The sequence below is a fragment of the Tamandua tetradactyla genome, chromosome 2 (assembly GCF_023851605.1).
Source record: "Tamandua tetradactyla isolate mTamTet1 chromosome 2, mTamTet1.pri, whole genome shotgun sequence".
Classification (NCBI taxonomy): domain Eukaryota; kingdom Metazoa; phylum Chordata; class Mammalia; order Pilosa; family Myrmecophagidae; genus Tamandua; species Tamandua tetradactyla.
Window position 1 is genome coordinate 152,176,228 of NC_135328.1, and position 26,466 is coordinate 152,202,693.

General features: G+C 42.3%; 1 protein-coding gene and 1 long non-coding RNA gene across 2 annotated transcripts in view; one reads left to right on the plus strand and one right to left on the minus strand.

Annotated features, from left to right (window-relative positions):
• LOC143674080 (uncharacterized) overlaps positions 1-23,907 on the plus strand; it is a 66,817-nt gene extending 42,910 nt beyond the window's left edge. Inside the window, exon 5 of the long non-coding RNA XR_013170853.1 lies at positions 23,704-23,907. This is a non-coding gene — a long non-coding RNA (uncharacterized LOC143674080). The remainder of the gene's footprint in view (positions 1-23,703) is intronic.
• TAGAP (T cell activation RhoGTPase activating protein) overlaps positions 1-26,466 on the minus strand; it is a 108,654-nt gene that overhangs the window by 71,547 nt on the left and 10,641 nt on the right. The window contains exon 2 of the mRNA XM_077149396.1: positions 20,475-20,557. Within this exon, the coding sequence (XP_077005511.1) occupies positions 20,475-20,557 (83 nt within the window). The remainder of the gene's footprint in view (positions 1-20,474; positions 20,558-26,466) is intronic.

Sequence of the window (26,466 nt, forward strand, 5' to 3'; positions counted from 1 at the left end):
TACACAAGTTTGAATTCCGCAGAGCAGGCTGCAAGCTGATGGCTCCGATGAAGGTCTTAATGAATCCCCAGCAGAGTCTGGCTGGCTGAAGCATAGAGAGCAATTCTCTCTTCTGACTTCACCTTTAAAGCTGTCGACTGATTAGATTAAATGTCACTAATTACGGAAGACATTCCCCTTGGCTGACTGCAGATATAATGAGCCATGGATGCAATCAATGTGCTGATTATTTAATAGACTAGGCTTCTGGTTTGTTAACCCACCAAGAAATGTCCTTGAAGTAATGGTTAGGCCTGTGTTTTTGCCTGACCAGGCAACTGGTCACCATCACCTGACCAAGTTGACACCTGAACTCAGCCATCACAGTCCCTCCCTTGTCAACTTGGCAACTATTCCCATCACCTTAAACCATACTTAATCTCTAAATAGGACACAATAACAGACATATGTTTCACCTAACAATATTCAACTGTCCTTTGTACAACCAGAAATGCACTAAATCTCTCCAGAATAGGGTGTAAGTCTTTGGGTAACATTTACTTTTAAACTTGATAGCCTATAACTCAAGTACTATAACAGGAATGACACAACTTATGTCATACGATAGGGAGATAGACTAGAGAAGAAAACAAAATGTTTGCTTTATGTATAAATATAAACATGCTCATAACAAAACAAGGAAGAAATATTCATACCATCACAATCCTCATTTCTGTAACTGATCATGTGGTCATAGTTCATATTTATCACTACCTTCTTCCACTACCCATTCCATGTTCCCTTTACCCTCAGCAAGTACTTCAGCTGGCCATGATTCTTTGCTTGGCGGGGTGACACAAACCTTCATTCCTGAAGTTTATGGGCCATTGATAGTCCTGGGTTGTTGCAGTTTTCCACTGACACTAATCACTCGGCAGGGTAGTACTAAGAGGCACCCTAGGGGATCGCCTATATTCCAGAAAGACTCTTCTTTACTTCCATTGTGTAGTTACAGTCTTATTTCCCCTTGATAGTCAGGATCAATCACCCCAGCCAGTACAGTAATCCCTTTCCTTGCCTCTTGATTCAGAGGCATGAGAAGCTCAAAGTGGCCACGTGGCAGCCTTAACTTCCAGTTCAATGGAATCATTATTGTGTCTCCTAGAAGGAACACTCCTCCTTTTAGAACTAAGACCTGTAGACCAGCAGAGCCTAAGGCTGCAGGAACAGAGAGAAAAATTTTCCAGTGGATCACTATGGTTGATAGTGAGTGGTGCCACTCTCATTTACACCTTGATTCCTATACCTGTGAATCCTGGCTATGGGAGAAACATCACCATAGAGTGGTTACTGATTCAGCCTCCTGGAGAACAGTGCCCCAGGCCTGCAAGGTATTGCCATCTAGTTGACACTGCAATTGGGTCTTCAAAAGGCCATTCCACCATTCTAACCACCCAGGTGCTTCTGGAAGATGGGGAGCATGGTAAGACTAGAGAACTCCATGAACATATGCCCATTCCCACACTTCATTTGCTGTGAAATGGGTTTCTTGATCAGAAACAATGCTGTGTGGAATACAGTGATGATGGATAAGAAATTCCTAAGTCCACAAATGGTAGTTTTGGTGGAAGCATTGTGTGCAGGGAAGGCAAATCCATATCTTGAGAGTGTGTCTATTCCAGGTAGAACAAATCACTGCCCCTTCCATGATGGAAGTGGTCCAGTGTAATCAACCGGCCTACCAGCTAGCAGGCTGATCAATTTGAGGAATGGGGCCATGTCAGGGACTGAGTTTGGGTCTCTGCTTCTGGAAAATTGGGCACTTGGGCCATAGCCATGTTGGTCTTGGTGAGTGGAAGTCTGTGTGGGTGAGCCCATGCATAACCCTCATCCCTACCACCATAACCACTTTGTTCATGAGCCCACTGGACGATGACAGGAGTGGTTGGGGCAAGAGGATGACTTATATTCACAGAATGGGTCATCTTATCCATATGATTAAAACCTTCTTCTACTGATGTCACCCTCTGTTGAGCATACACATGGGACACAAATATATTCATGTTTTTTGCCCACTTAGAACATTCTATCCCCATACGTCTTCCCCAGGTCTCTTTGTCACCCATTTTCCAATCATGCTCCTTACAAGTCAGTGTTCATCTAGCCAAACTATTAGGAGTTAGGATACAAATGCACTTCTGGCCAGTTCTCCTTCCAAGCAAAATGAACAATAAGATGCATTGCTCCAATTTCTGCCCACTGACAAGATTTTCCCTCACCACTGCCCATCAGGGACATCCCAAAATGAAGTTGCAATGTGTAGCTGTCACTTTCAAGTGTTACCTGAATATCATGCAGAACCATCTGTAAACCCAGCCTGGGTTTTCTCTTCCTCAGTCACCTGACTGTAAGGAATTCCCAAAAAGGCCATACATCTGGGCTGGTAAAGTGAAGGTAATGTGGCAAGAGTGGGGACAATGGGCATTTGGGCCACTTCTTTATGTAAGTTACTTGTGCCTTCAGGGCCCACTCAAGCCCTGTCTCATATATCATTTCCATTTTATGATGGAGTCCTGCTGCACACACCCAACTTTAGGGCTTGGTGGGCCAGACAACATCAAGCTCATGATAGGTAAATCAGGTCTCATGGTAACTTGGTGGCCCATAGTTAAGCATTCGTCTCCACTAAGGCCCGCTAGCAGACCAAAAGCTGTTCCCCAAAAGGAGAGTAGTTATCTGCAGAGGATGGTGGCATTATTCTAAAATCCTAAGAGCCTGCATTGTGATTCTCCTATAGGGGTTTGCCAAAGGCTCCAGAGAGCATCTTTATTTGCCACGGACACTTACAGCACCATTGATCTTCTGGATCATATGGTCCAAGTGGCAAGGCAGCTTGAACAGCAGCTTGAACCTGTCACAGAGCCTCCTCTTGTTCCTGTCCACACTCAAAATGAGCAGCTTTTCTTGTCACTTGGTAAACGGGCTGGAGTAGCACACACAAATGAGGAACATGCTACTCCAAAATCCAAACAGGCCAGCTAGGCATTATGCCTCTATTTTGGTCATAGGAGGGGCCAGATGCAAAAGCATATCCTTTACCTTAGATATATCAACATGCCTCACACTGCAGGAAACTTAGAAGTTTCACTAAAGTGGAAAGCCCCTGCATTTTGTTGGATTTATCTCTCATCCTCTTATATGGAAATTTCTTACCAATAAGTCTAGAGTAGCTGCTATTTCTTGCTTACTAGAGCCAATCAACATGATATCATCAATATAATGGACCAGTATAATGACTTGTGGGAGGGAGAAATGCTCAAGTTCCCTGTAGACAAAATTATGACTTAGGGCTGGAGAGTTGATATAACCCTGAGGTAGGATAGTGAAGGTATATTGATGACCTTGGCAGCTGAAAGCAAACTGTTTCTGGTGGTCCTTACTAACAGCTATTGAGAAAAAAGCATTTGCCATATCAATAGCTGCATACCAGGTACCAGGGGATGTGTTGATTTGCTCAAGAAATGATATCACATCTGTAAAGCAGCTGCAACTGGAGTCACCATGTAGTTAAGTCTACAATAATCCACTGTCATCCTCCAAGACCCATTTGATTTCTACATAGACCAAATAGAAGAGGGGATGTGCTGGGAATCAGCTCTGCATTCTTCAAGTCCTTGAGATTGGCACTAATCTCTTCAATCACTCCAGGAATCCAGTATTGCCTCTGATTTACTGTTTTGCTGGACAGGAGCAATTCTAGTGGCTTCCACTTGACCTTTCCTACCATAAAAGCCTTCACTCCATGAATCAGGGAACCAATGTGGGGATTCTTCCAGTTTCTGAGTATGTCTATTCCAATTATGAATTCTGGCACTGGGCAAATGACCACAGAATGAGGCTGGGGATCCACTGGACTTACTGTGAGATGCACCTGAGCTAAAATTCCATTGATCACCCAACTTCCATAAGCCCTACTCTGACAGATGGACCAGAGTGATGTTTTGGGCTCCCTGGAATTAGTGTCATTTCTGAACAGTGTCTAACAATCCCCCAAATATCTGATCATTTCCTTTTCCCCAATACAGTTACCCTGGGAAAAGACTGTAGGTCTCCTTGGGGAAGGCTGGGAGGAAGGTTAACAGTGTAAATATTTGGCAGTGTAGCAGGGTCGTTCCCCATGGCCTTCCCTCTCATTCAAGGGGCTCTGGATCTGTAAACTGTCTCAAGTCTGGAAATTGATTAAGGGGCTATAACTCTCTGTTTTTATAATTCAAGTTTTGTTCACTTGACATAGGACTCTTCTGCTTATATAGCTCAAACAAGAATTTAGTGTACTGCCATCTATTTTATTTCTAGGTACTCCATGATCTACTATTCAATGCCATAGTTTCTGCTTGTCAGATTATTTTGACTGTGTTTTGAGTCTGCTGTCCATTATGGCAGCCACACCCTTCTTGCCTTTGGTGAGTAAGTGCTGCCACATGGCTTCTGCCAACTCGAGATCCAATCATCCCCGCTGTATTCAAAGATTCCAGCTCAGTGACAACAGTTCCCAAAGTAATATCTGACTTACAGAGAAGGGCGACTAAGAGCTCCTCAGGGAAGATGGAGCTAGTCTCACATATTTGTTCCTCATAGGCCTGGTAAAAGATGTGTCCTCTGGACATTCCTGAGGTATGGGAGCTTGTCTTCCATGATGAATCCACTCTAACATTCCAATCTCTGTAAGCCTTTGGATCCTGTCCTCTACATTATACCATGGCAGTTCTGGCATTTTGACCTCAGGTAATGTCAGCCACCTTTTGATTTATGTTTCAGCCAACCATCCAAACAAACTGGTAAGGCCCTTTTGGTCACAAAACTGAACACAGAAACTCTGCTTCGTGGGCCCATATCAGTAAATTCAGGCTGATTCAACTTTATATTCCTTCCACCATTATCCTATACCCTTAATACCCTTTCCACACATATTCTCCTGATTTCTGTCTATGTAAGTTGGAAAATTCATGTGGTTCTTTTGGAGTAACACGTACCACCTCATGGGACACACCTCGTACCTCACCTTTTGTTAGGACTTTCTAGTCCTAAAGAAAAGAAGGATGGTGATGGTGTAGGTGGATCCTGAAAAGAGTTAGAAGTGTCTTTCAAGCCCATTATCTCATGGCATTCCCTTATAGTTTTAACCGATAAAAAAAGATTACTCTCTCCAGACAGAGAAGTGAGGTTTGTTTCTGCAGGGGAGGTGGCTACAGGTTTAGCAGACACTGAAGCCTTAATCTCTTTAGATGGAGTTTGGATGGCAGATTGCTCAGGGGAGTCTGAAGTTTGGCAAGCTGTTTCCTCAGGGCAGGCTGGAGGTGGTTCAGCAGTTTCTTCAGGGCAGGCTGGAGGTGGTTCAGCAGTTTCCTCAGGACAGACTGCTGCAGGTTTACCTGTCAAAAGCTCAGCAGAATCCAGGGTTCCAATGTCCCCACAGCCATCATTATCAAGCCATATGTCCCACCAAGTTTCAGGATCCCATTCTTTTCCAATCAAAGCCCTTACTTTAATAGCAGATACCCTGCAAAGTTGAGAGTTTAGCTAACATTGTAAATCTGGTACTCGCATGATGAGACTCTGGATCTGGTATTCAGAGATTGCAAATCTGCGACCACAGGAAATAAGATTTTCTTTCAGGATACACATGGAAGCTTTTACATCTTTCGTAAGGCATTTAAGTTGCAAATTTGAAGCCTTCAGCTCATTTCTTTCTTTCATAACTATATCCAGTATATCTAAGAACAACCAGGCAATATCATTTCACCTCTTAACACCACAAAACTCTGTTAGGGTGTCAAAAACATTGTTACCCAGAGCCTTGCCTCATATAAGTGTACAATTAGCAGAATCAAATGGTGATATTTTGCATATCTCTATTGCTAACTCATGCCATGACTGTCAATACCATCTTGATAATTGGAAACAGAGTCATTCATGCCTTTGAGTCTAATCATAGTAGAAAACCAATAGTAAAAACCCATTTTTAAGATTCTGTTTCTCAAAAACCACTCCCTATACAAAAGCTGTATTAGTCAGTCTTCTCCAGGAAAACAGAACCAACAGGAGATATCTGTAAATATGAGATTTTATTGAAGTGTCTCATGTAACTGTGGGGTTACACAAGTCCAAATTCCTTAGGGCAGGCTGCAAGCTGACAGCTCTGATGAAGGTCTTAATGGATCCCTCAGGAGAGGCTGGCTGGCTGAAGTGGGGAGAGGGATTTTCTCTTTTGACGTCTCTCTTACAGCCTTTGACATGATTAGATTAAACAGTCCCCTTGGCTGACTGCAGATGTAATGAGCCATGCAATCAAGGTGTTGATGACTTAATAAACTAGCCTTCTGGTTTATTACCTCACCATGGAACATCCTTACAGTAATGGTTGGGCCAGTGTTTGCTAGACAATGGGGGGCCATCACCTGGCCAAGGTGATACACGAACCTAAACATAACACTAGCTAACAAATGTAAACTATAGCCAGGCACACTTTTTTTTTTTTTTTTGCCAGAGATGTGTATTTTATTTTACTGTCTAAAAATATTTTTTTCTTTTTTATTAATTAAAAAAATTAACAAACAAACAAAAATATTAACATATTCCATTCTATATCAGCAATTCTCAATATCATCTCATAGTTGCATATTCATCATTTCTTAGAACATTTGCATAGATTTAGAAAAAAAAATAAAAAGACAACAGAAAAAGAAATAAAATGATAACAGGAAAAAAAAAGATTATACATACCATACCCCTTACCCCTCGCTTTCAATGATCACTAGCATTTCAAACTAAATTTATTTTAACATTTGTTCCCCCTATTATTTATTTTTATTCCCTATGTTCTACTTGTCTGTTGATATGGTAGATAAAAGGAGCATCAGACATAAGGTTTTCAAATTCACAGAGTCTCATTGTGAAAGCTATATCATTGTTCAATCATTATCAAGAAACATGGCTACTGGAACACAGCTCTACATTTTCAGGCATTTCCCTCCAGCCTCTCCACTACGTCTTGAACAACAAGGTGATATCTACTTAATGCGTAAGAATAACCTCCAGGATAACCTCTCGACTCTGTTTGGAATCTCTCAGCCATTGACACTTTGTCTCGTTTCACTCTTCCCCCTTTTGATAGAGAAGGTTCTCTCAATCCCTTGATGTTAATTCTCAGCTCATTCTAGGATTTTTCTCAATCCCTTGATGCTGAGTCTCAGCTCATTCCAGGATCTCGGCCCCATTTTGCCAAGAAGATCCACACCCCTGGGAGTCATGTCTCACGCAGAGAGGGGGAGGGTGGTGAGACTGCTCGTCATGTTGGCTGGAGAGAGAGGCCACATCTGAGCAACAAAAGAGGCTCTCTTGGGGGTGACTCTTAGGCCCAGATTTTAAGTAGACTTGACCTATCCTTTGCGGGGTTAAGTTTCATATGAACAAACCCCAAGACTGGGGGCTCAGCCTATAGCTTTGGCTGCCCACACCGCCCGTGAGAATATCAAGAATTCAACTTGGGGAAGTTGAATTTCTCCCTGTTCTCACCATTCCCTGAAGCGGGCTTTGCAAATATCCTTCCACTCACTGATTGAATCACTCTGGGATTCATCAGGGCATCACTCTGGACAAACCAACAAAATCCCATGTCCTACCTGAGATTCCAAGTACTTGTGTCGTTCAATCAACCATCCACACAAGTTATACTAGGAAATGCACCAGTCAAAACACAAATCCCATAACAAATAAATTTTTTTTGCTTTAGTCTCACACATAAGGTGACATTCTAAAGTATTAATTATCATCTATTTTCAGCACCCTGTAATAATGACATTCCTTTGTTCTTCCTCATGCAGAAACATTTTTAAAATTTGTACATTGTACATTTCACTATTATTGTACACTCTAGGCATTCCTAGATTATACCATCTCAATCTTTAACATCTATCTTTCTTTCTGATTTCATTAATGCCCCCAACCCTCCTCCCTCTATCATTCTCACATGCAGCTTCATTCAGTGTTTTAACGCAATTGTATTACAGTTAGGTAGTATTGTGCTGTCCATTTCTGAGTTTTTGTATCCAGTCCTGTTGCACAGTCTGTATCCCTTCAGCTCCAATTACCTAATATCTTACCCTATTTCTGTCTCCTGATGGTCTCTGTTATCAACGAAATATTCCAAGTTTATTCATTAATGTCAGTTCATATCAGTGAGACCATACAGTACTTGTCCTTTAATTTTTGGCTAGTCTCACTCAGCATAATGTTCCATCCATGTTGTTACATACTTCATAAGTTTATTCTGTCTTAAAGCTGCGTAATATTCCATCGTATGTATATACCACAGTTTGTTTAGCCACTTGTCTGTTGATGGACATTTTGGCTGTTTCCATCTCCTTGCAATTGTAAATAATGCTGCTATAAACATTGGTGTGCAAATGTCCGTTTGTGTCTTTGCCATTATGTCCTCTGAGTAGATACCTAGCAATGGTATTGCTGGGTCATATGGCAATTCTATATTCAGCTTTTTGAGGAACCACCAAACTGCCTTCCACAGTGGTTGCACCACTTGACATTCCCACCAACAGTGGATAAGTGTGCCTCTTTCTCCACATCCTCTCCAGCACTTGTCATTTTCTGTTTTGTTGATAATGGCCATTCTGGTGGGTGTGAGATAATATCTCATTGTGGTTTTGATTTGCATTTCTCTAATGGCCAGGGACGTTGAGCATCTCTTCATGTGCCTTTTGGCCATTTGTATTTCCTCTTCTGAGAAGTGTCTGTTCAAGTCTTTTTCGCATTTTGTAATTGGGTAGGCAGTCTTTTTGTTGTTGAGTTGAACAATCTCTATAAATTCTGGATACTAGACCTTTATCTGATGTGTTGTTTCCAGGTATTGTCTCCCATTGTGTAGGCTGTCTTTTTACTTTCTTGATGAAGTTCTTTGATGCACAAAAGTGTTTAATTTTGAGGAGTTCCCATTTCTTTCTTTCTTTCTTCAGTGCTTTTGCTTTAGGTGTAAGGTCTATAAAACTGCCTCCAATTATAAGATTTATAAGATATTTCCCTACATTTTCCTCTAACTGTTTTATGGTCTTAGACCTGATGTTTAGATCTTTGATCCATTTTGAGTTAACTTTTGTATAGGGTGTGAGATACGGGTCCTCTTTCATTCTTTTGCATATGGATATCCAGTTCTCCAGGCACCATTTATTGAAGAGACTGTTCTTTCCCTGGTGAGTTGGTTTGACTGCCTTATCAAAGATCAATTGTCCATAGATGAGAGGGTCTATATCTGAACACTCTATTCGATTCCATTGGTCAATATATCTATCTTTATGCCAATACCATGCTGTTTTGACCACTGTGGCTTCAAAATATGCCTTAAAGTCAGACAACGTGAGACCTCCAGCTTCATTTTTTCCCCTCAAGATACTTTTAGCAATTCGGGGTACCCTGCCCTTCCAGATAAATTCGCTTATTGGTTTTTCTATTTCTGAAAAGTAAGTTGTTGGGATTTTGATTGGTATTGTGTTAAATCTGTAAATCAATTTAGGTAGAATTGACATCTTAACTATATTTCGTCTTCCAATCCATGAACACGGTATGCCCTTCCATCTATTTAGGTCTTCTGTGATTTCTTTTAACAGTTTCTTGTAGTTTTCTTTGTATAGATCTTTTGCCTCTTTATTAAATTTATTCCTAAGTATTTTATTCTTTTAGTTGCAATTGTAAATGGAATTCGTTTCTTGATTTCCCCCTCAGATTGTTCTTTACTAGTGTATAGAAACACTACAGATTTTTGAATGTTGATCTTGTAACCTGCCACTTTGCTGTGCTCGTTTATTAGCTCTAGTAGTTTTGCTGTGGATTTTTCAGGGTTTTCAACATATAGTATCATATCATCTGCAAACAGTGATAGTTTTACTTCTTCCTTTCCAATTTTGAAGCCTTGTATTTCTTTCTCTTGTCTAATTGCTCTGGCTAGAACTTCCAACACGATGTTAAATAACAGTGGTGATAGTGGACATCCTTGTCTTGTTCCTGATCTTAGGGGGAAAGTTTTCAGTTTTTCCCCATTGAGGATGATATTGCTGTGGGTTTTTCATATTGTCCCTTTATCATTTTAAGGAAGTTCCCTTGTATTCCTATCCTTTGAAGTGTTTTCAACAGGAAAGGATGTTGAATCTTGTCAAATGCCTTCTCTGCATCAATTGAGATGATCATGCGATTTTTCTGCTTTGATTTGTTGATATGGTGTATTACATTAATTGATTTTCTTATGTTGAACCATCCTTGCATACCTCGGATGACTCCTACTTGGTCATGATGTATAATTCTTTTAATGTGTTGCTAGATTTGATTTGCTAGAATTTTGTTGAGGATTTTTGCATCTATATTCATTAGAGAGATTGGTCTGTAGTTTTCTTTTTTTGTAATATCTTTGCCTGGTTTAGGTATAAGGGTGATGTTGGCTTCATAGAATGAATTAGGTAGCTTTCCCTCCACTTCAATTTTTTTGAAGAGTTTGAGCAGGATTCGTACTAATTCTTTCTTGTATGTTTGGTAGAATTCACATGTGAAACCATCTGGTCCTGGACATTTCTTTTTGGGAAGCTTTTGAATGACTGATTCAATTTCTTTACTTGTGATTGGTTTGAGGTCATCAATTTCTTCTTGAGTCAAAGTTGGTTGTTCACGCCTTTCTAGGAAGTTGTCCATTTCATCTACATTGTTGTATTTATTAGCATAAAGTTGTTCATAGTATCCTGTTATTACCTCCTTTATTTCTGTGGTGTCAGTGGTTATGTCTCCTCTTCCATTTCTGATCTTATTTATTTGCATCCTCTCTCTTCTTCTTTTTGTCAATCTTGCTAAGGGCCCATCAATCTTATTGATTTTCTCATAGAACCAACTTCTGGTTTTATTGATTTTCTCAATTGTTTTCATGTTCTCAATTTCATTTATTTCTGCTCTAATCTTTGTTATTTCTTTCCTTTTGCTTGCTTTGGGGTTAGTTTGCTGTTCTTTCTCCAGTTCTTCCAAGTGGACAGTTAATTCCTGAATTTTTGCCATTTCTTCTTTTTTGATATAGGCATTTAGGGCAATAAATTTCCCTCTTAGCACTGTCTTCGCTGCATCCTACAAGTTTTGATATGTTGTGTTTTCATTTTCATTTGCCTCAAGATATTTACTGATTTCTCTTGTAATTTCTTCCTTGACCCACTGGTTGTTTAAGAGTGTGTTGTTGAGCCTCCACATATTTGTGAATTTTCTGGCACTCTGCCTATTATTGATTTCCAACTTCATTCCTTTATGATCGGAGAAAGTGTTTTGTATGATTTCAATCTTTCTAAATTTGTTGAGACTTGCTTCGTGACCCAGCATATGGTCTATCTTTGAGAATGATCCATGAGCACTTGACAAAAAGGTGTATCCTGCTGTTGTGGGGTGTAATGTCGTATAAAAGTCTGTTAAGTCTAGCTCATTTATTGTAATATTCAAATTCTCTGTTTCTTTTTTGATCATCTGTCTAGATGTCCTGTCCATTGATGGCAGTGGGGAGTTGAAGTCTCCAACTATTATGGTAGATGTGTCGATTTCCCTTTTCAGTGTTTTCAGTGTTTGCCTCATGTATTTTGGGGCATTCTGGTTTGGTGCATAAATATTTAATTATGTCTTCATGTTGAATTGTTTCTTTTATTAGTACATAGTATCCTTCTTTGTCTCTTTTAACTGTTTTACATTTGAAGTCTAATTTGTTGGATATTAGTATAGCTACTCCTGCTCTTTTCTGGTTGTTATTTGCATGAAATATCTTTTCCCAACCTTTCACTTTCAACCCATGTTTATCTTTGGGCCTAAGATGTGTTTCCTGTAGACAGCATATAGATGGGTCCTGTTTTTAAATCCATTCTGCCAGTCTATTACTTTTGATTGGGGTTCAATCCATTAACATTTAGTGTTATTACTGTTTGGGTAGTACTTTCCTCTACCATTTTGCCTTTTGTATTTTATATGTCATATCTAATTTTCCTTCTTTCTACACTCTTCTCCACACCTCTCTCTTCTGTCTTTTCATATCTGTCTCTAGTGCTCCCTTTAGTATTTCTTGCAGAGCTGGTCTCTTGGTCACAAATTCTCTCAGTGACTTTTTGTCTGAAAATGTTTTAATTTCTCCCTCATTTTGGAAGGACAATTTTGCTGGGTATAGAATTCTTGGTTGGTAGTTTTCCTCTTTTAGTAATTTAAATATATCATCCCACTGTCTTCTCGCCTCTATGGTTTCTGTTGAGAAATCTACACATAGTCTTATTGGGTTTCCCTTGTATGTGATGGATTGCTTTTCTCTTGCTGTTTACAAGACCCTCTCTTTCTCTTTGACCTCTGACATTCTGACTAGTCAGTGTCTTGGGGAACGTCTATTTGGATCTGTTCTTTTTGGGGTACACTGCACTTCTTGGATCTGTAATTTTCAGTCTTTCATAAGAGTTGGGAAATTTTCAGTGATAATTTCTTTCATTAGTTTTTCTCCTCCTTTTTCTTCTCTTCTCCTTCTGGGACACCCACAACATGTATATTTGTGTGCTTCATATTATTCAGTTCCCTGAGTTCCTGCTCATATATTTCCATTTTTTTCCCTATAGTTTCTTTTTCTTGTCAGATTTCAGATGTTCCATCCTTCAGTTCACTAATCCTAACCTCTGTCTCTTGAAATCTGCCATTGTAGGTTTCCACTGTTTTTTTCATCTCTTCTATTGTACCTTTCATTCCCATAAGTTCTGTGATTTGTTTTTTCAGACTTTCCATTTGTTCTTTTTGTTCATTCCTTGCCTTCTTCATATCCTCCCTCAATTCATTGATTTGGTTTTTGATGAGGTTTTCCATGTCTGTTCGTATATTCTGAATTAATTGTTTCAGCTCTTGTATCTCATTTGAACTATTGGTTTTTCCTTTCACTGGGCCATATCTTCAATTTTCCTGGTGTGATTTGGTATTTTTTGCTGGTGTCTAGACATTTAATTACGTTAATTAGTTTATTCTGGAGATTCCTTTCACTTCTCTTACCTAGGGTTTTCTTTCTAGAAGAGTTTGTTGTCTATTTGTTCTTTGACCTTCAGTTCAGCTTTTTCTGGACCTCTAGCTTAGGTTTTGTTTAACAGAGGATAATTTTTCAGTTCTTGTTTTCTTGTTTCTTGCCCTGCTTGTATGGTGCCTTTTCCCTCCCCACCCTTAGGAGGGTCTACGTAGGTATTATAGACTCCAGCCAGGTTTTCCCAGACTAAACTGGCCCCCTATCAGGGGTAAGGGGTCACCTGTGTCAGTTTTCCCTGAGGGTGAGACCCAGCAGGTTAAAAGACTTTCCTGTGAAGTGTCTGGGCTTTGTTTTTCTTATCCTGCCCAGTATGTGGCATTTGTCTGCCTGTGGGTCGCACCAACAAAAGATGTTGTGGCACTTTTAACTTTGGAAGACTCTCCCTGCTGGGGGCGTGGTGGAGATGGAGGAGAGGTTGTAGGGTGGTTTTAATGGCTTCAAATTGCCAAGCCCTGGGGTTTGAATTCCTTGAGGGAGGGATTCCACCTGAGTTGGGCTTCACCCCTCCCCTGGGGAAGGCACAGGTGGGAGACAGCCCTGAAAGCAGCCTGTTTTTGCCTATGCCTGGGGCGGTTGCAGCTCGAGAAGTCCCACTGCTGAATCCAGAGGCTGCCAAGTCTCCGTAGAAACGCAGCCACAAAAACCTCCATTTCCTTCCCTTTCCTCTTTTTCCGTGAGCCCAATGAGTGACCTCCGCCTTGACCAGGTTTAGAGTCTCTTTCCTTTCCCTCTGGGGAGCCGCCTGTGAGGGAGGGGTGCCAGGTGCCAGCTGCCGTGGCTTGGGGAACTCACGGTTCTGGGGAGGTTTGCAGCCAGTCCAGCTGGTCCAGACTGGAGTACGCTGTGTGTCCGGTCACTGACGTGGCTCCAGGAGCTGTTCTGTACTGTTTCTGGTTATTTAATAGTTATTCTGGAGGATGAACTAAAATGCGCACATTGCTAAGCTGCCATCTTGGCCCCTCCTGTGGCCTAAAAATATTTTTATTGAGAAATCTTCACACACACATAGTCCATCCATAGTATACAATCAGTGGCTCACAATATCATCACACAGTTGTGTACTGTGTTAGTTTGCAAGCTGCTGGAATGTGATATACAAGAACTGGAATGGCTCTTAAAAAGAAGAATTTAACAAGTTACAAGTTTACAGTTCTAAGCCTATGAAAATGCCCAAACTAAGGCATCCAATAAAAGATACCTTAATTCAAGAAAAGCTGATTAAGCTGGACTAGGTCTGTCAGCTGGGTAGTCATGTGCCTGGCATCTGCTGGTCCCTTGCTCCTGACCTCCATTGCTTTCAGCCTCTGTTCCTGTGGGGATTCCTCACTTTGCTTCTCTGGGGCTGGCTTTCATCTCTTGGCTTCCCTGGGCCCTCTCCAGGTTATGGCTTCTTAACATCTCATGGCAACATCTGCTGTGCTCCCAGTATCTCCAAACATCCATATTTCTGTTTTCCAAATTTTAGGATCTGTGTCAGCTGAAGTTTCTGTTGGCTTTGTCGTTTCTGAGGTTTCTGTCATTCCTGATTTTCTCCGAAATGTTTCCTCTTTTAATGGATTCCTGTAAACAAGATCCTCCTGGAATGGGTGGAGTCGCATCTCCATGTAATCAAAGCCCACACTCACAATTGGTCATCACATTTGCATGGAGATAATCTAATAAAAAGTTTCTGCCCTACAATATTGAATTAGGATTAAAGGAAATGGCTGTCATCACAAGTATGAATCAGGATTAAAACATGGTTTTTCTGGGGTACATAGTACTTTCAAACCAGCGTATTCCATCCTCTGGCCCCTGAAAGACATGTGTTTTCCATATATAAAATAAATTCTGTCCATCACAATATCCTAAAGACTTAAATCATTTCAGTAACAATACAAATATAATACAAAGTCAGAAACAGTACAAAATCTCATTAAAGTCAGCTACAGGCATGATCTGTCATAAGGCAAAATTCTCCTCTGGTTCTAGATCTGTGAAATGTAGAACAAGTTGTCTGCTGCCAATATAAATGAAGGGACAGTTCATTTCTGTTGTTGCCATTGCCATAGGGAGAAATCAAAAGGTAAACAGGGGTCATAGCAGTTCTTAAAGCCTATAAGGCAAACCCCATTGAATTTCACAGTCTGAGAGTCATTTATCCTTGGGACTTAAAAAGCAGCAGTCCCACCCTTTCCAAGGGCCTACGCAATGGCCTTGCTCTCTCTCCAGATGCTGGGTTGTGTTGCAACACTGGGGTTAGTTGGAGGGACCACCTTTGTCTCAGCTCCACCCTCTCTATTCACTGGTGCAGAACCTGGGATCTCTGCCATCTCTGGGGCACATGCTCAACCCTTCCAGAACAAAGGGTGGCAGTCAGGCTCCCCCCAGTCTCCAGTTTATGTGCTCCACCTTCTCTGAGGCTGGAGGCAACACAATTCTTCCTGAGCAATGAAGCAGAAAGCCCACTCTGTGCTTCTGGGCAAATTTACCCTCTTCACATATATGGGTCAATCTGCTCTCCTGGCCTGAGGTTTCCTGGCTCCGGACCTTAGCTTCCATGGTTCTGCCTCTGAAGACATTTTTCCTTCACTTTGTTCCTTTTCTGTCTCTTTTGGTCCAGACTGGCAAGGGTTCCATTTATACAGATCCTATAACACTTTTGTTGACATTCTATGCAATACTCTGGGACTATACCCATCAGATAATAGGACTTTCCATAAATCCTTCCTGGATAACTCCATCTCAAATTCTCACTTCTCCTGTAATGGGTGACTACTTCCATGCTGGATAAATCCTCACATGGGGCCCTATTTACTGGGGTCTCATTTTCTGGAAGCCCAGAATTTTCTAGGACACCAATTTCTGTTTTCTTTGTACCTAATCATTCAGTTTTCAACTTTGCTTTTCTCTCGCATTTTACTGTAAGTGGCAAGGAGCGGCCAAACTGCATTTTCTACTTTTAATTAGGAAATTTCTTCTGTTAAATATCCACGTTTATCACTCTCAAATTTTACCTACAAAGAATGCCTTTCTTCCTTTTTTCAGTGATACATTCACCATTTCTGTCTAAAGCCTTATCAGAAGTATCTTTAGAGTCCATGCTTCTATCAACAGTGTCTTCAAAGTATTCTAGGACCTGTCTATCAAATTCCTCACAACTCTTCCAGAATCTTCCCCTTATCCATTTAAAAAGCTGTTCCAACATTTTGGCATTTGCAAACTGCATCAGCACCCCACTTCTCTGGTATCAAAAACTGTGTTTGCAAGCTGCCTGAATGCACATATACCTGAAGTGGAAAGGCCTTTAAAAAGTGGAATTTAATAAGTTACAAGTTTACAATTCCAAGCCTATGAAAATGTCCAAACTAAGGCATCCAGTAAAAGGTACCTTAATTCAGGAAAGCCCGATAGATCTCTGTGGTACTTAGATTCAGTTGTCAACTTGGCCAGGTGAAGGCACCTAGTTCTGTTGCTGTGGTCATGAACCAATGGTATGTGAACCTCATCTGTTGCTCATTACATCTGCAGTCAGCTAGGAAGCGTGCCTGCTGCAACGAATAATGTTTGACCTAATTGGCTGGTGCATAAATGAGAGAGCGCAACGTAGCACAGCCCAAGAAGCTCAGCACACCTCATCTCAACACTTGTAGCTCAGCCCAGGCCTTTGGAGATGCAGAAAGAAATCACCCCGGAGAAAGTTGTTGGAACCCAGAGGCCTGGAGAGAAGGCCAGCAGAGACCATCCTGTGCCTTCCCATGTAGGAAAGAACCTCAGTTGAAAGCTAGTTGCCTTTCCTCTGAAGAACTAACAAAATAAATCCCCTTTTATTAAAAGCCAATCCATCTCTGGTGTGTTTCGTTCCAGCAGCTAGCAAGCTAAAACAGTCTCTTTTCAGCTTTGTCAGCTGGGAAGTCACGTGGTTGGCATCTGCTGGTCCCTTGCTCCTGACCTCTGTTGCCTTCAGCCTCTGTTCCTGTAGGGGGTTCTTCACTTTGCTTGTCTGGGGCTGGCTTTCATCTCTTGGCTTCCCTGGGTCCTCAACTGGTTCTGGCTTAACATCTCATGGCAGCATCTGCTGGGCTCCAAGTATCTCCAAACATCCATGTTTCTGTTCTCTAAGCATCGGCATCTGTGTCAGCTCTGCTCTGAAGTTTTTGTCAGCTTTGTTGTATCTGAGGTTTCTGTCATTTCTGACTTTCTCCAAAATGTTTTCTCTTTTAATGAATTCCAGTAAACTAATCAAGATCCGCTTGGAGTAGGTGGAGTTGTATCTCCATCTAATCAAAGGCCACATCCACAATTGGGCATCACATCTCCATAGAGATAATCTAATAAAAATTTCTTCCCTACAATATTGAATTAGGATTAAATCATGGCCTTTCTGGGGTACATAATACTTTCATACTGGCTCATGTATTCATCACTATGATCATTTAGGACATTTGCATTACTCCAGAAAAAGAAATAAAAGAAAAAACAAAAAAAACTCATACATCCCCATACCTCCTACTCCTCCCTCTCATTGAACACTAGTAGTGCAATCTACTCAATTTTTACCCTGCATTTCCACTTTTTATTTTTTATTTAGTTATTTATTTGTTTTTTTCCCATTTTTTTTTTTACACATTTGTCCATACCCTGGATAAATGGAGCATCAGACACAAGGTTTTCACAATCACACAGGTACATTGTAAAAGCTATATAGTTATACAATCATCTTTAAGAATCAAAAATCGAGGCTATTGGAACTCTGTTCAACAGTCCCTCTAGCCACTCCAATACACCATAAACTAAAAAGGGACATCTATATAATGCATAAAAATAACCTCCAGGATAACCTCTTGACTCTGTTTGAAATCTCTCAGCCACTGAAATTTCATTTTGACTCATTTCTCTCTTTCCCCTTATGGTCAAGAAGACTTTCTCAATGCCATGATGTCTGGTCCCAGCTCATCTGGAGAGTTCTGTCCCATGTTACACCCTTGGGAGTCATGTCCCATGTAGGGGGGAGGGCAGTGAGTTCACCTGCTGTGTTGGTTTAGAGAGAGAGGCCACATGAGCAACAATAAATGCTCCCTGGGGGTGACTCTTGGGCATAATTATGAGTGGGCTTAGCTTCTTCTTTGCAGGAATAAGTTTCAAAGGGTCAAACCCCAAGACTGAGGGCTCAGCCTTTTGAATTGGTTGTCCCTACTGTTTGTAGGAATTCCCCAGATGGGGAAGTTGAATATTTCCTCCTTTCTCCCCAATCTCCCAAAGGGATTTTGCAAATACCTTAAAATTCTCTGCCAAATTACTCTGGGATATATCAGGGCATCATATTAACCTGTACAAACCAACAGAAGCTCACTCCCTATTCAAGATTCCATGTAATTATGGTGTTCAAATAAACTAGCCATACCAATTAAATTAGATAATTCATTACCCAAAATACAAATTCGGTGCCATATAAACATCTCTCCCTTTGGTCTCACACAGAAGTTGAAGTTTTAAAATTTGGACCTGCATTCTGATGTACCCCAGTCCTATTCAGATCAGCTTCATTCATATCTCTAGCCAAAGTCTGGTCACTTTTTCAACTTTTTTAACAATTCAAGCACACCTCTTGAAAGACTTTTGGTGATACCCCCTCTTCTTTTGCTAAGCAGGGAGTATCTTCCTAGTAGACTGACCAAAGCATGGCTTTCCCAGGTTATGGGGTGAGGAAATAGCACCCCATGTGGGCGCTGAGGTGCTGACAAGGCGTGTCTGCCCTCCTGGAGGCGTGGTGCCTTCCTTAGGCTTTGAATCAAGCCTCCACTATGTTTTTTGTTTGTTTGTTTTAAGAATACAATATTTGTCAATTTAATAAAACGCAGCAACACTATCACGTTTTAGGTGTTTGGGAATGTGGTTTGCCTGATGAAGAAAGTAAGTTCCCATAACTCTCTCAGAGAATCTGTCATCGTCTTTCATATCTGCACATGACTTCCCACACTGCCTGCCCACACGTCTGGAATCGCAGGGCTCTGACTACAATTAAGGTCCCAGCTTAAGGCTGCTTCAAGTCAATCACAAAAGCGTATACTGCCTCTGCTCTGCTCTTCCCCCTTCTCTGCCCATTTTTCCTCCAGAGGGATGGTAGAGAGCACTTCCGTGTCTGCTAAATGATCAGATTAGGTCTTTCTTCCTTCCCTGTCTCTTTGTCCTCCTCCATCCTTTGATGAACGTCATAACATCATAACCCCTGACTCAAAGGCACCAGTAAGGATAACAGCCTCATCTTTCCTGAATCAGTTTGTAAACTTTAGCTCTCGAACGACAGAAGATAGCGAGGGGGAAATCCTGGTCTGCTACCAACTGCGGTGGCTCCAGTTGAAATGCTTCCAGCAGATATTTAAAAGCAGGAAGCAAACAAAGATATGAAGTCTCTGCCTCACACTGTTGGTTTGCACAGGCTCAGAGGGGGCAGAGGGAGCCCTCTATAGGACGGTGGGGGCTCTGCACAAAGCGTCTGGACCTGCTTGCACAGGGGCCAGAGTGAATATGAGTTATGTGTGTCCAAGGCAGTTTGGAATGGGGAGCTGTGCCCTGAGAGTGGGGTCTGGGGCAAGGGAGAGTCCACAGGGTTAATGCAGAGATGTCGTGCTTTCCTGGGGGTCACTTTCATCTTTGCCATTGGGCTAGCCTTGGGTCATTCTCCCAGGATCCCTGCATCATGCTGTTTTGGGTTCACCTAACCCCATCTCATGCAAAGAGTTTTTGATAAGAGCCAAGACCTTGGAGTCAGAAGATCTGAACTGGAATCCCAGTACTGCTTTTCGTCTATGTGGCTGGTTACCCAACCTCTCTGAGTCTCACTGGGATGAATATTGTATTCACTTCCTCAGGTCAGTCTGAGGTACGTGACACCATGCGGTCACATAGTCTGACCTGCGGCTAATGTCCAATAGCTAGCTCACTCTTCACTCTGTCCTGGTTACTGCTTGGTATATATGAGAGCCTTAGGGAGGAATATCGGGGCTCAACCCCCTTGGACTGATTTAGTAAAGAAAAGGTTAAACACTTTAAATTGACTACCTTTTGCTTGTGTGAATTTTCTTCCCCTCAACCTTTGGTTCTTTGGGGAGTACATCCACAGGATGCCCCAAATGGCTGGATGATTCAGTGAACAACCTAATGTTTTGTCTTATGATGCCATTTATCTGAGATTGAGCTGGATGTTTTGCTCACCGTCTGTGTAGTTTATCTGCACAGCCTAGGCAGGTTCTGCTGCTGTGATGTGCACTGCCCAGAGAGGCGAGATCAGCCCAGCAGAGGAGACATGAAAATAGAAGCAGGCTGCTGCCTCCCCTAAAAGATATGTGCCTAGCAGGTTCCCTGGATGTCACTATGGATGGGTTTCACTTACCTGGTGGGTGACCAGGCCTTGCCCAAAATCTTGCCCAGTCTGACAGCTGGCACCGAGGAGCAACACTGAGCCAGGTCCCTGAGCTGTGGAAAGAGAGCACAACAGGGATAGTCATTGTCCCACCTTCTGTAGGAAACAGTGCTATTCTTAGGAAATAAGAAATGCCTTTGAGGTAGGGCAAGCACTGAGGATGCACACTCCTCCACGCATAGACTACTAGCATCAGATGTGGCTTTCGAGGCATGGAGTTCACGCTCTCATTTTAAGAGGCAGGGAAAGTGGCCTTCATTGTAGACAGTGCTTGCCCCTGTGTTAGCATGGCAGATGAGAGGCAGTCAGGGCTCAAACCCAGGTCCCCAAGTTCTGTCTACTACTCATTCCACAGTTCCAGGCTGCCTTTCATATCCCTTGGAATATGAGCTTAGAAATGGCTCTTATTTGGTAATTATTATCTATCCTCCTCATCTCCCTCCAAAAGACCCTAAATTTATCGGGCCAGTTTTTCAAGGAGAGGGCAGCCTGGAGCAGAGAAAAGAGGGAGGTTGCAGAGTTGTCAGTGCAATCTCACTGCGCAGGAGCTGTGAGTCTTTGGGCAGATCGTCAGTCTCTCTGGCGTCAGCAAAGTGAGAGTTGCATAAGGTAATTGCTAGGTAATATGCTTTGGGCTTTGCATAGAGCACAGTATGAGTTTTGACCAGAAACCCACTGATGTTTTGTTACATGCATATCACATTCGTTCATTCAATCATTCAACAAATATTTTTAGAACTATATACCCTGGTCCTGAACAAGGAGTTAGGAATACAAAGATAGGCAAAGTAGACATCAAGTTGCTCCCGTGGAGTTGACATTCTAGGGAGGGATACAGATAAAAACAACTAATTACACCATTATCTTATTGCAACTGGGATAAGTGCTGCAAAGGAGAAGTAAATGGTGCTGGGAACGTGTAAGATAAAGGGGCCTGACCTAGTCTGGGCAGTCAGGAGGGCTTCCAAGGGCTGAACTCTGAAGAAGGGGTAGAAGTTAAGCAGGTGAGTGGGAAAGCAGGGGCAGAGGGAACTGCATGTGCAAAGGTCCTGAGGTGGGAACAAGCATGCATGGCGGAGGAACTGAAAGAAGGCCGCTTTGGCTGGAGCACAAGGAGCAAGGTGGAGACGGGATGCAATGAGACAGGTGGCCAGCCTCCGAAGCCACATTAGCCATTCTTACTTTTATTCTAAGAGCAATGGGAAACATCTGATGCTTTAAACATACTAGGAACAAGACAAGATACAACATCTGAACAACCTCATTGTAGCTGCATTGTGGAAGATGGATGGGGAAGCTTAAGAGTGGATGTGTCAAGACCTGTCATGAGGCTGTTGCAGTTGTTAGTGAGCTACAATGGTGGCATTTGGGGAGTAGGGTGTTCCTAAACTAAATTTACAAAGTTGAGTCATCTTCTTGTGATTTTCTTCTCTGTTGAGTTACTTGGAAAGTAGCTGAACTAAATTCAGAGTAAGTACCTTATTAATGAGGGCCCAACACACACCAATGGTGAACAGCCAGCTGTGGCTGCTTAGATGGTCTGTGACAGAATGTCAGTCAAAAGTAGAAGGCGGCGGGCCGCGGTGGCTCAGCGGGCAAGAGTGCTTGCCTGCCATGCCGGAGGACCCCGGTTCGATTCCCGGCCCCAGCCCATGTAAAAAACAAACAAACAAAACAAAAATATAATAAAACAAGAAAATGTTTAAAGATGTTTCCCTTTCTTCCTTCCATCCTTCCTTCCTTCTCTCTGTCTTTCCTTCCCTTCCTTCCTCTCTCTTTAAAAAAAAAAATAAAAAAAAAAATAAAAAAAAAAGTAGAAGGCTTGGTACCCCTTTAAAGCTCCAGTAGTTGGACTGCTCTTTAGCTAAGCAAACGAGCCTGGTTTTGAACTCAGCGGAAGCAACATTTGTGCAAATCATTGTACTCACGCTGGCTGGGGACGGACCAGGGACTGGAGAGAATAGAGAAGAAAAGAGCAGGAAGCCTGGGTCTCCAGACTTCTCAGCCTAGTCACTATAGTCAGAAAACCTTCTGGATCTCCACTTTAGTGATTCTGACAGTGAACTTTAACAGTATTTCTCGCTACTTTTATTTAGAATGTGATAACCCATAAGCAATACCTTGATTTTATTTTTGCAAAATAAATACCACCAGTGTGCTCTTAACTGGACCCAGCTGTGTTTATTTTAATGCCTTGTGTTGTCAATTTTATTGGGAAAGGCTACACAACTCTGCCATGTGTTCTGCATTAATGGGAGGGCATCAATTCCATTTCAGGCGGCTCTGTTGACACTTCGCACCCTCTGTTTACTCCTATTTTGTAGGTAGTGAGGGATCTCCAACAGGTAATGGGAGAATTGCCAATTACCAGACTGGGAGCAGTTTCATGCAGGAGCAGAGAGAACTGGGCCCTTCCTGGCTCCCAGTAATGGGGCCTTCCCAGCTTGGATTCATTGTAACTTAGTCATCTAGTTCTTAAAGGGTGCAATTGCTTCTGGGTGTGGCATTAGATTTCACTCAAAGTAGAAATCCCTAAATATCAAACATGCAGATAATCAAATGAAAATACAAAAACTCAGCCCAAGGTCAAATATAAATCATATTCGTTTGTCAACAATTCATGCTGACCCCACAAGATAAAGAATAAAGAGGGAAAAAATATGATTAGTTTGCCTGAAAGAGATATGTGATTGATCCGGAAATAAAGGACAAGATACATGGCTTCTAATCAGGCATGGTTTTTAAGAGTGAAGAATGAGCCTTTTCCCAAGATATCCCCTCTGTGTCCTAGCTAATGCTTTAACACCATCATTTTTAGAGCGCCTTTCCTTTGCACAAAGTTCCTTGGCCTCTGTTAATTGTAAATAGCACTTTAAGGTGATCTCATTCATTTACACCTCCAGGTTAATGACTTGATTTATTGCCTTCTTAAAATGTGATTTTTTTATATGAGGAGAGGAAGGCCTGAGTGTGAAGATCCAGGAAAAATGCTTTTAAAGATGAGAGGGTCCAACTGTATAGCTTTGTGTAGTCCAGCCTTGGGAGTCAGTTATTTTGAAGATTAATGCCATTTATGGTAGGCTGACTAAGCGCCCCTGAAATATACCTATGTCCTAATTCCTGCATCTGTGCTTATCACCAAATTGATGTAATTTAGCATATTTGATCTGATACGGAGACTAAACTTGATTACCCGTAGGTGGCCCTAAATGAACTCACATATGCTCTTCTAAAGGAGGCAGAAGGAGAGGTGACACAGAAGTGAAGGCTATGTGAAGACAGAGGCAGATGTGCAGTGATGCAGCTACAAGCCAAGGCATGCTCGTTGTCACCGGAAGCCAGAAGAGGCAAGGAACAGATTCTTCCCTGCAGTCTCCAGACACCTTGATTTTAGCCCTGTAACCCTGAGCTTGGACATCTGGTTTCTAGAAATGTAAGAGAATCCAGTTGTGCTGTCCTAAGCCGCCAAGTTTGTGACTGTTTGTTACAACAGCAAGAGGAAATTGATACACTGCCTTTAAAAAAAAAAAAGCAAAGGAATAGCTGGGGAAAACTCAGCTTTGTGGGGAAAGCTGTGGGACTGAGAAATTTACAGGTGTTGGAAACCAGCACACATTGGATTCCTTCTGGGTCTAAATCCAGTTTGTGAGAGCAGAACCTGAAATGTAATCAGCTCACTCTATGCCGCCGTTCGCCCACGGTTGGGTGCTTCAGAGAGGAATCCTTTCCCAGCCCACGGTTCTGAGTCATCGGTGAGATATAGAGCACTTTCTTTTTTTTTTTTTTCACTCGCACAGCTACCCTGAAGCATCTGATAGACTTGCCGGCCACAGGCAGTCTGAATCACATTGGTCTGTCTTTCTGCAGGCTCGTGCTTGCGGAAGAGGTCGGAGCTGTGCAGCAGCCTGGCTTGGCTGGGCCCTCGTACCAGGCTTCCATCTCAGTCTTTCTTAACCTGGCTTCACGAGTTAATCCTGCTGGTCTCCCATGGGGCATCAGCGAGCCAGAAATATCCTGTGACCCTCTACCCTGGGCCAGCATGCAGACAGCAGTGGAAGGGAGCAGGGAGAAAAAGGATGCCTCCAATCAGGAGGTTTGGGCTGCAGGAGAGCTGCCTCCTCTAACTCGCCAGGGGGGCACATGGCCAAGTCACTGATTCCACCATAGGACTTCAGTTTCCTCATCTGTAAAATGGGGATGCCCCTATGTTTTCTTTGGCATTTCCTTGCTCATATCAGGAATCTGCTATTAGTTGAAGTCCATTTTCTAATGCTTGTCTCTTGTGAAATAAAATACTTTGTTTTCTTACGCAAGGAAATGAAAATATCAGAGACCAGGTAGGGGATTTTTTTAGGGCCAGTAGGATGGGATGGAAGGTTACTGTTCCTTTCTTTGTGCTCAAAATATTCCCACTACTTTGAAAGTGATTGTATTTTCTAAGGTGGATTAAGGCTCACCCTGATTCGGTCTGGCCTCATCTAAACGAGGATGTTCAAAGGTTCTGGTCACAAATGAGTCCACATCTTAACTCATAACACCATTTTCAAAGGTCCTATTTCATACCCATAGGATTGCGGATTAAGATTTGAACGTCTTTTAGGCAGGCTGGTGGGGGCATGGCTCAGTCCCCAGCAACGTGATTGACCTGAAGGTGGCTTCGCTGTCTCCTCCACTGCATCATTTATTCCCCAAGGCGGAGGCCGTGCCCTCTGATTCCAGTTTCTATCCCTACCAGACACAGCACCGGGCATTTTGTAAGTGAGCAAGATGTTTTTGTTGAATGAATAAATTAGGTGAATACGTAGGCTTTAGGTCCCATGACGGCAGGGGTCATATCTGTTTTGTTCACATTTGCTTTTTCAGCTCATTTTGTGCATTGCCTACCACATAGTGGGTGGCAATGATTTAACTTCTAAGTAGACCCCTCACCAGATGGTAAACAAAGTTAATCACTAGTGCCTTACAGTATGTTATGTAAAATACCTTATTTCTAGAGAGGGGAGAGGCCCTGATACCTGGATAAGGCATGACTTTAGCAGCTTTCACTTGTCACTTTGATTACAGCAGTGGGGAAAATGGCTCAAACCCACGAGCAATACAACATATCAAATAGGATTTTTTTTCTCTGACTGTGATGGAGATGAATTCATTCTCACACACTTACAAAACACCTGGAAGCTCTCCAGTCATTCCATAGTCACTAGCCTCTGCACTAACTCCTGAGGGGGCTACCAGCAAGGTTGTGCCCTATCCTTGTGGAGTGAACACTTGGACATATACAAACGTAAATGATCCGACAGGCAGCAGTGGAGAAACTGTGTAAATGTGAAGTCAGTGGGAGGAGCTCAGAGGACTCCTCAAGGAAGGCTTCTTGAAGGAGGTGTGCTTTGGGCTAGACCTAGAAATACCAGCAGGACTGAGATAGTGGGTTATGGTGCACTTAGGAATGGACTGGGCCTGTCCACATCCCAGATAAACAACCTGGCTGAAGAGGGTATGGAGGAACAAACTGACCCAAAGGCAATTTCACTAAGACCATATCCCATGGTTAACAGGTGACCACATGAGCTAGGACGAGTGCAAAATTTTTGCTAATCCTGGAAGAAATCTTGGAATCAAAATCAGTATGTGCTCTGCCAGCTACAACCCCAGTTCTCCTCCACCACCCACATCCCTCTTCTCACATTTTCTCCTCCTACCTCACACTCTGCACCGCTGCCATAACCTTTGCCCTTTCTAAGCAGGTGGTGGGTAGAGAGGAGGCACAATGGAACTTGTCAGATGATCTCCCCACACATCCCCTTGCAGAAGAGCTTTATGATGTGAGGTGTATTTGTAAGCACATCTCTGAGTCCCGCTGACAAACTGTTTGTCTCCATTCCTGGCCTCTATCTTGAAAGGAAATCATCTCAAGATTCCCTCTACTGGTGAAATACTGTAACTACAACATCTCAACAGCCAT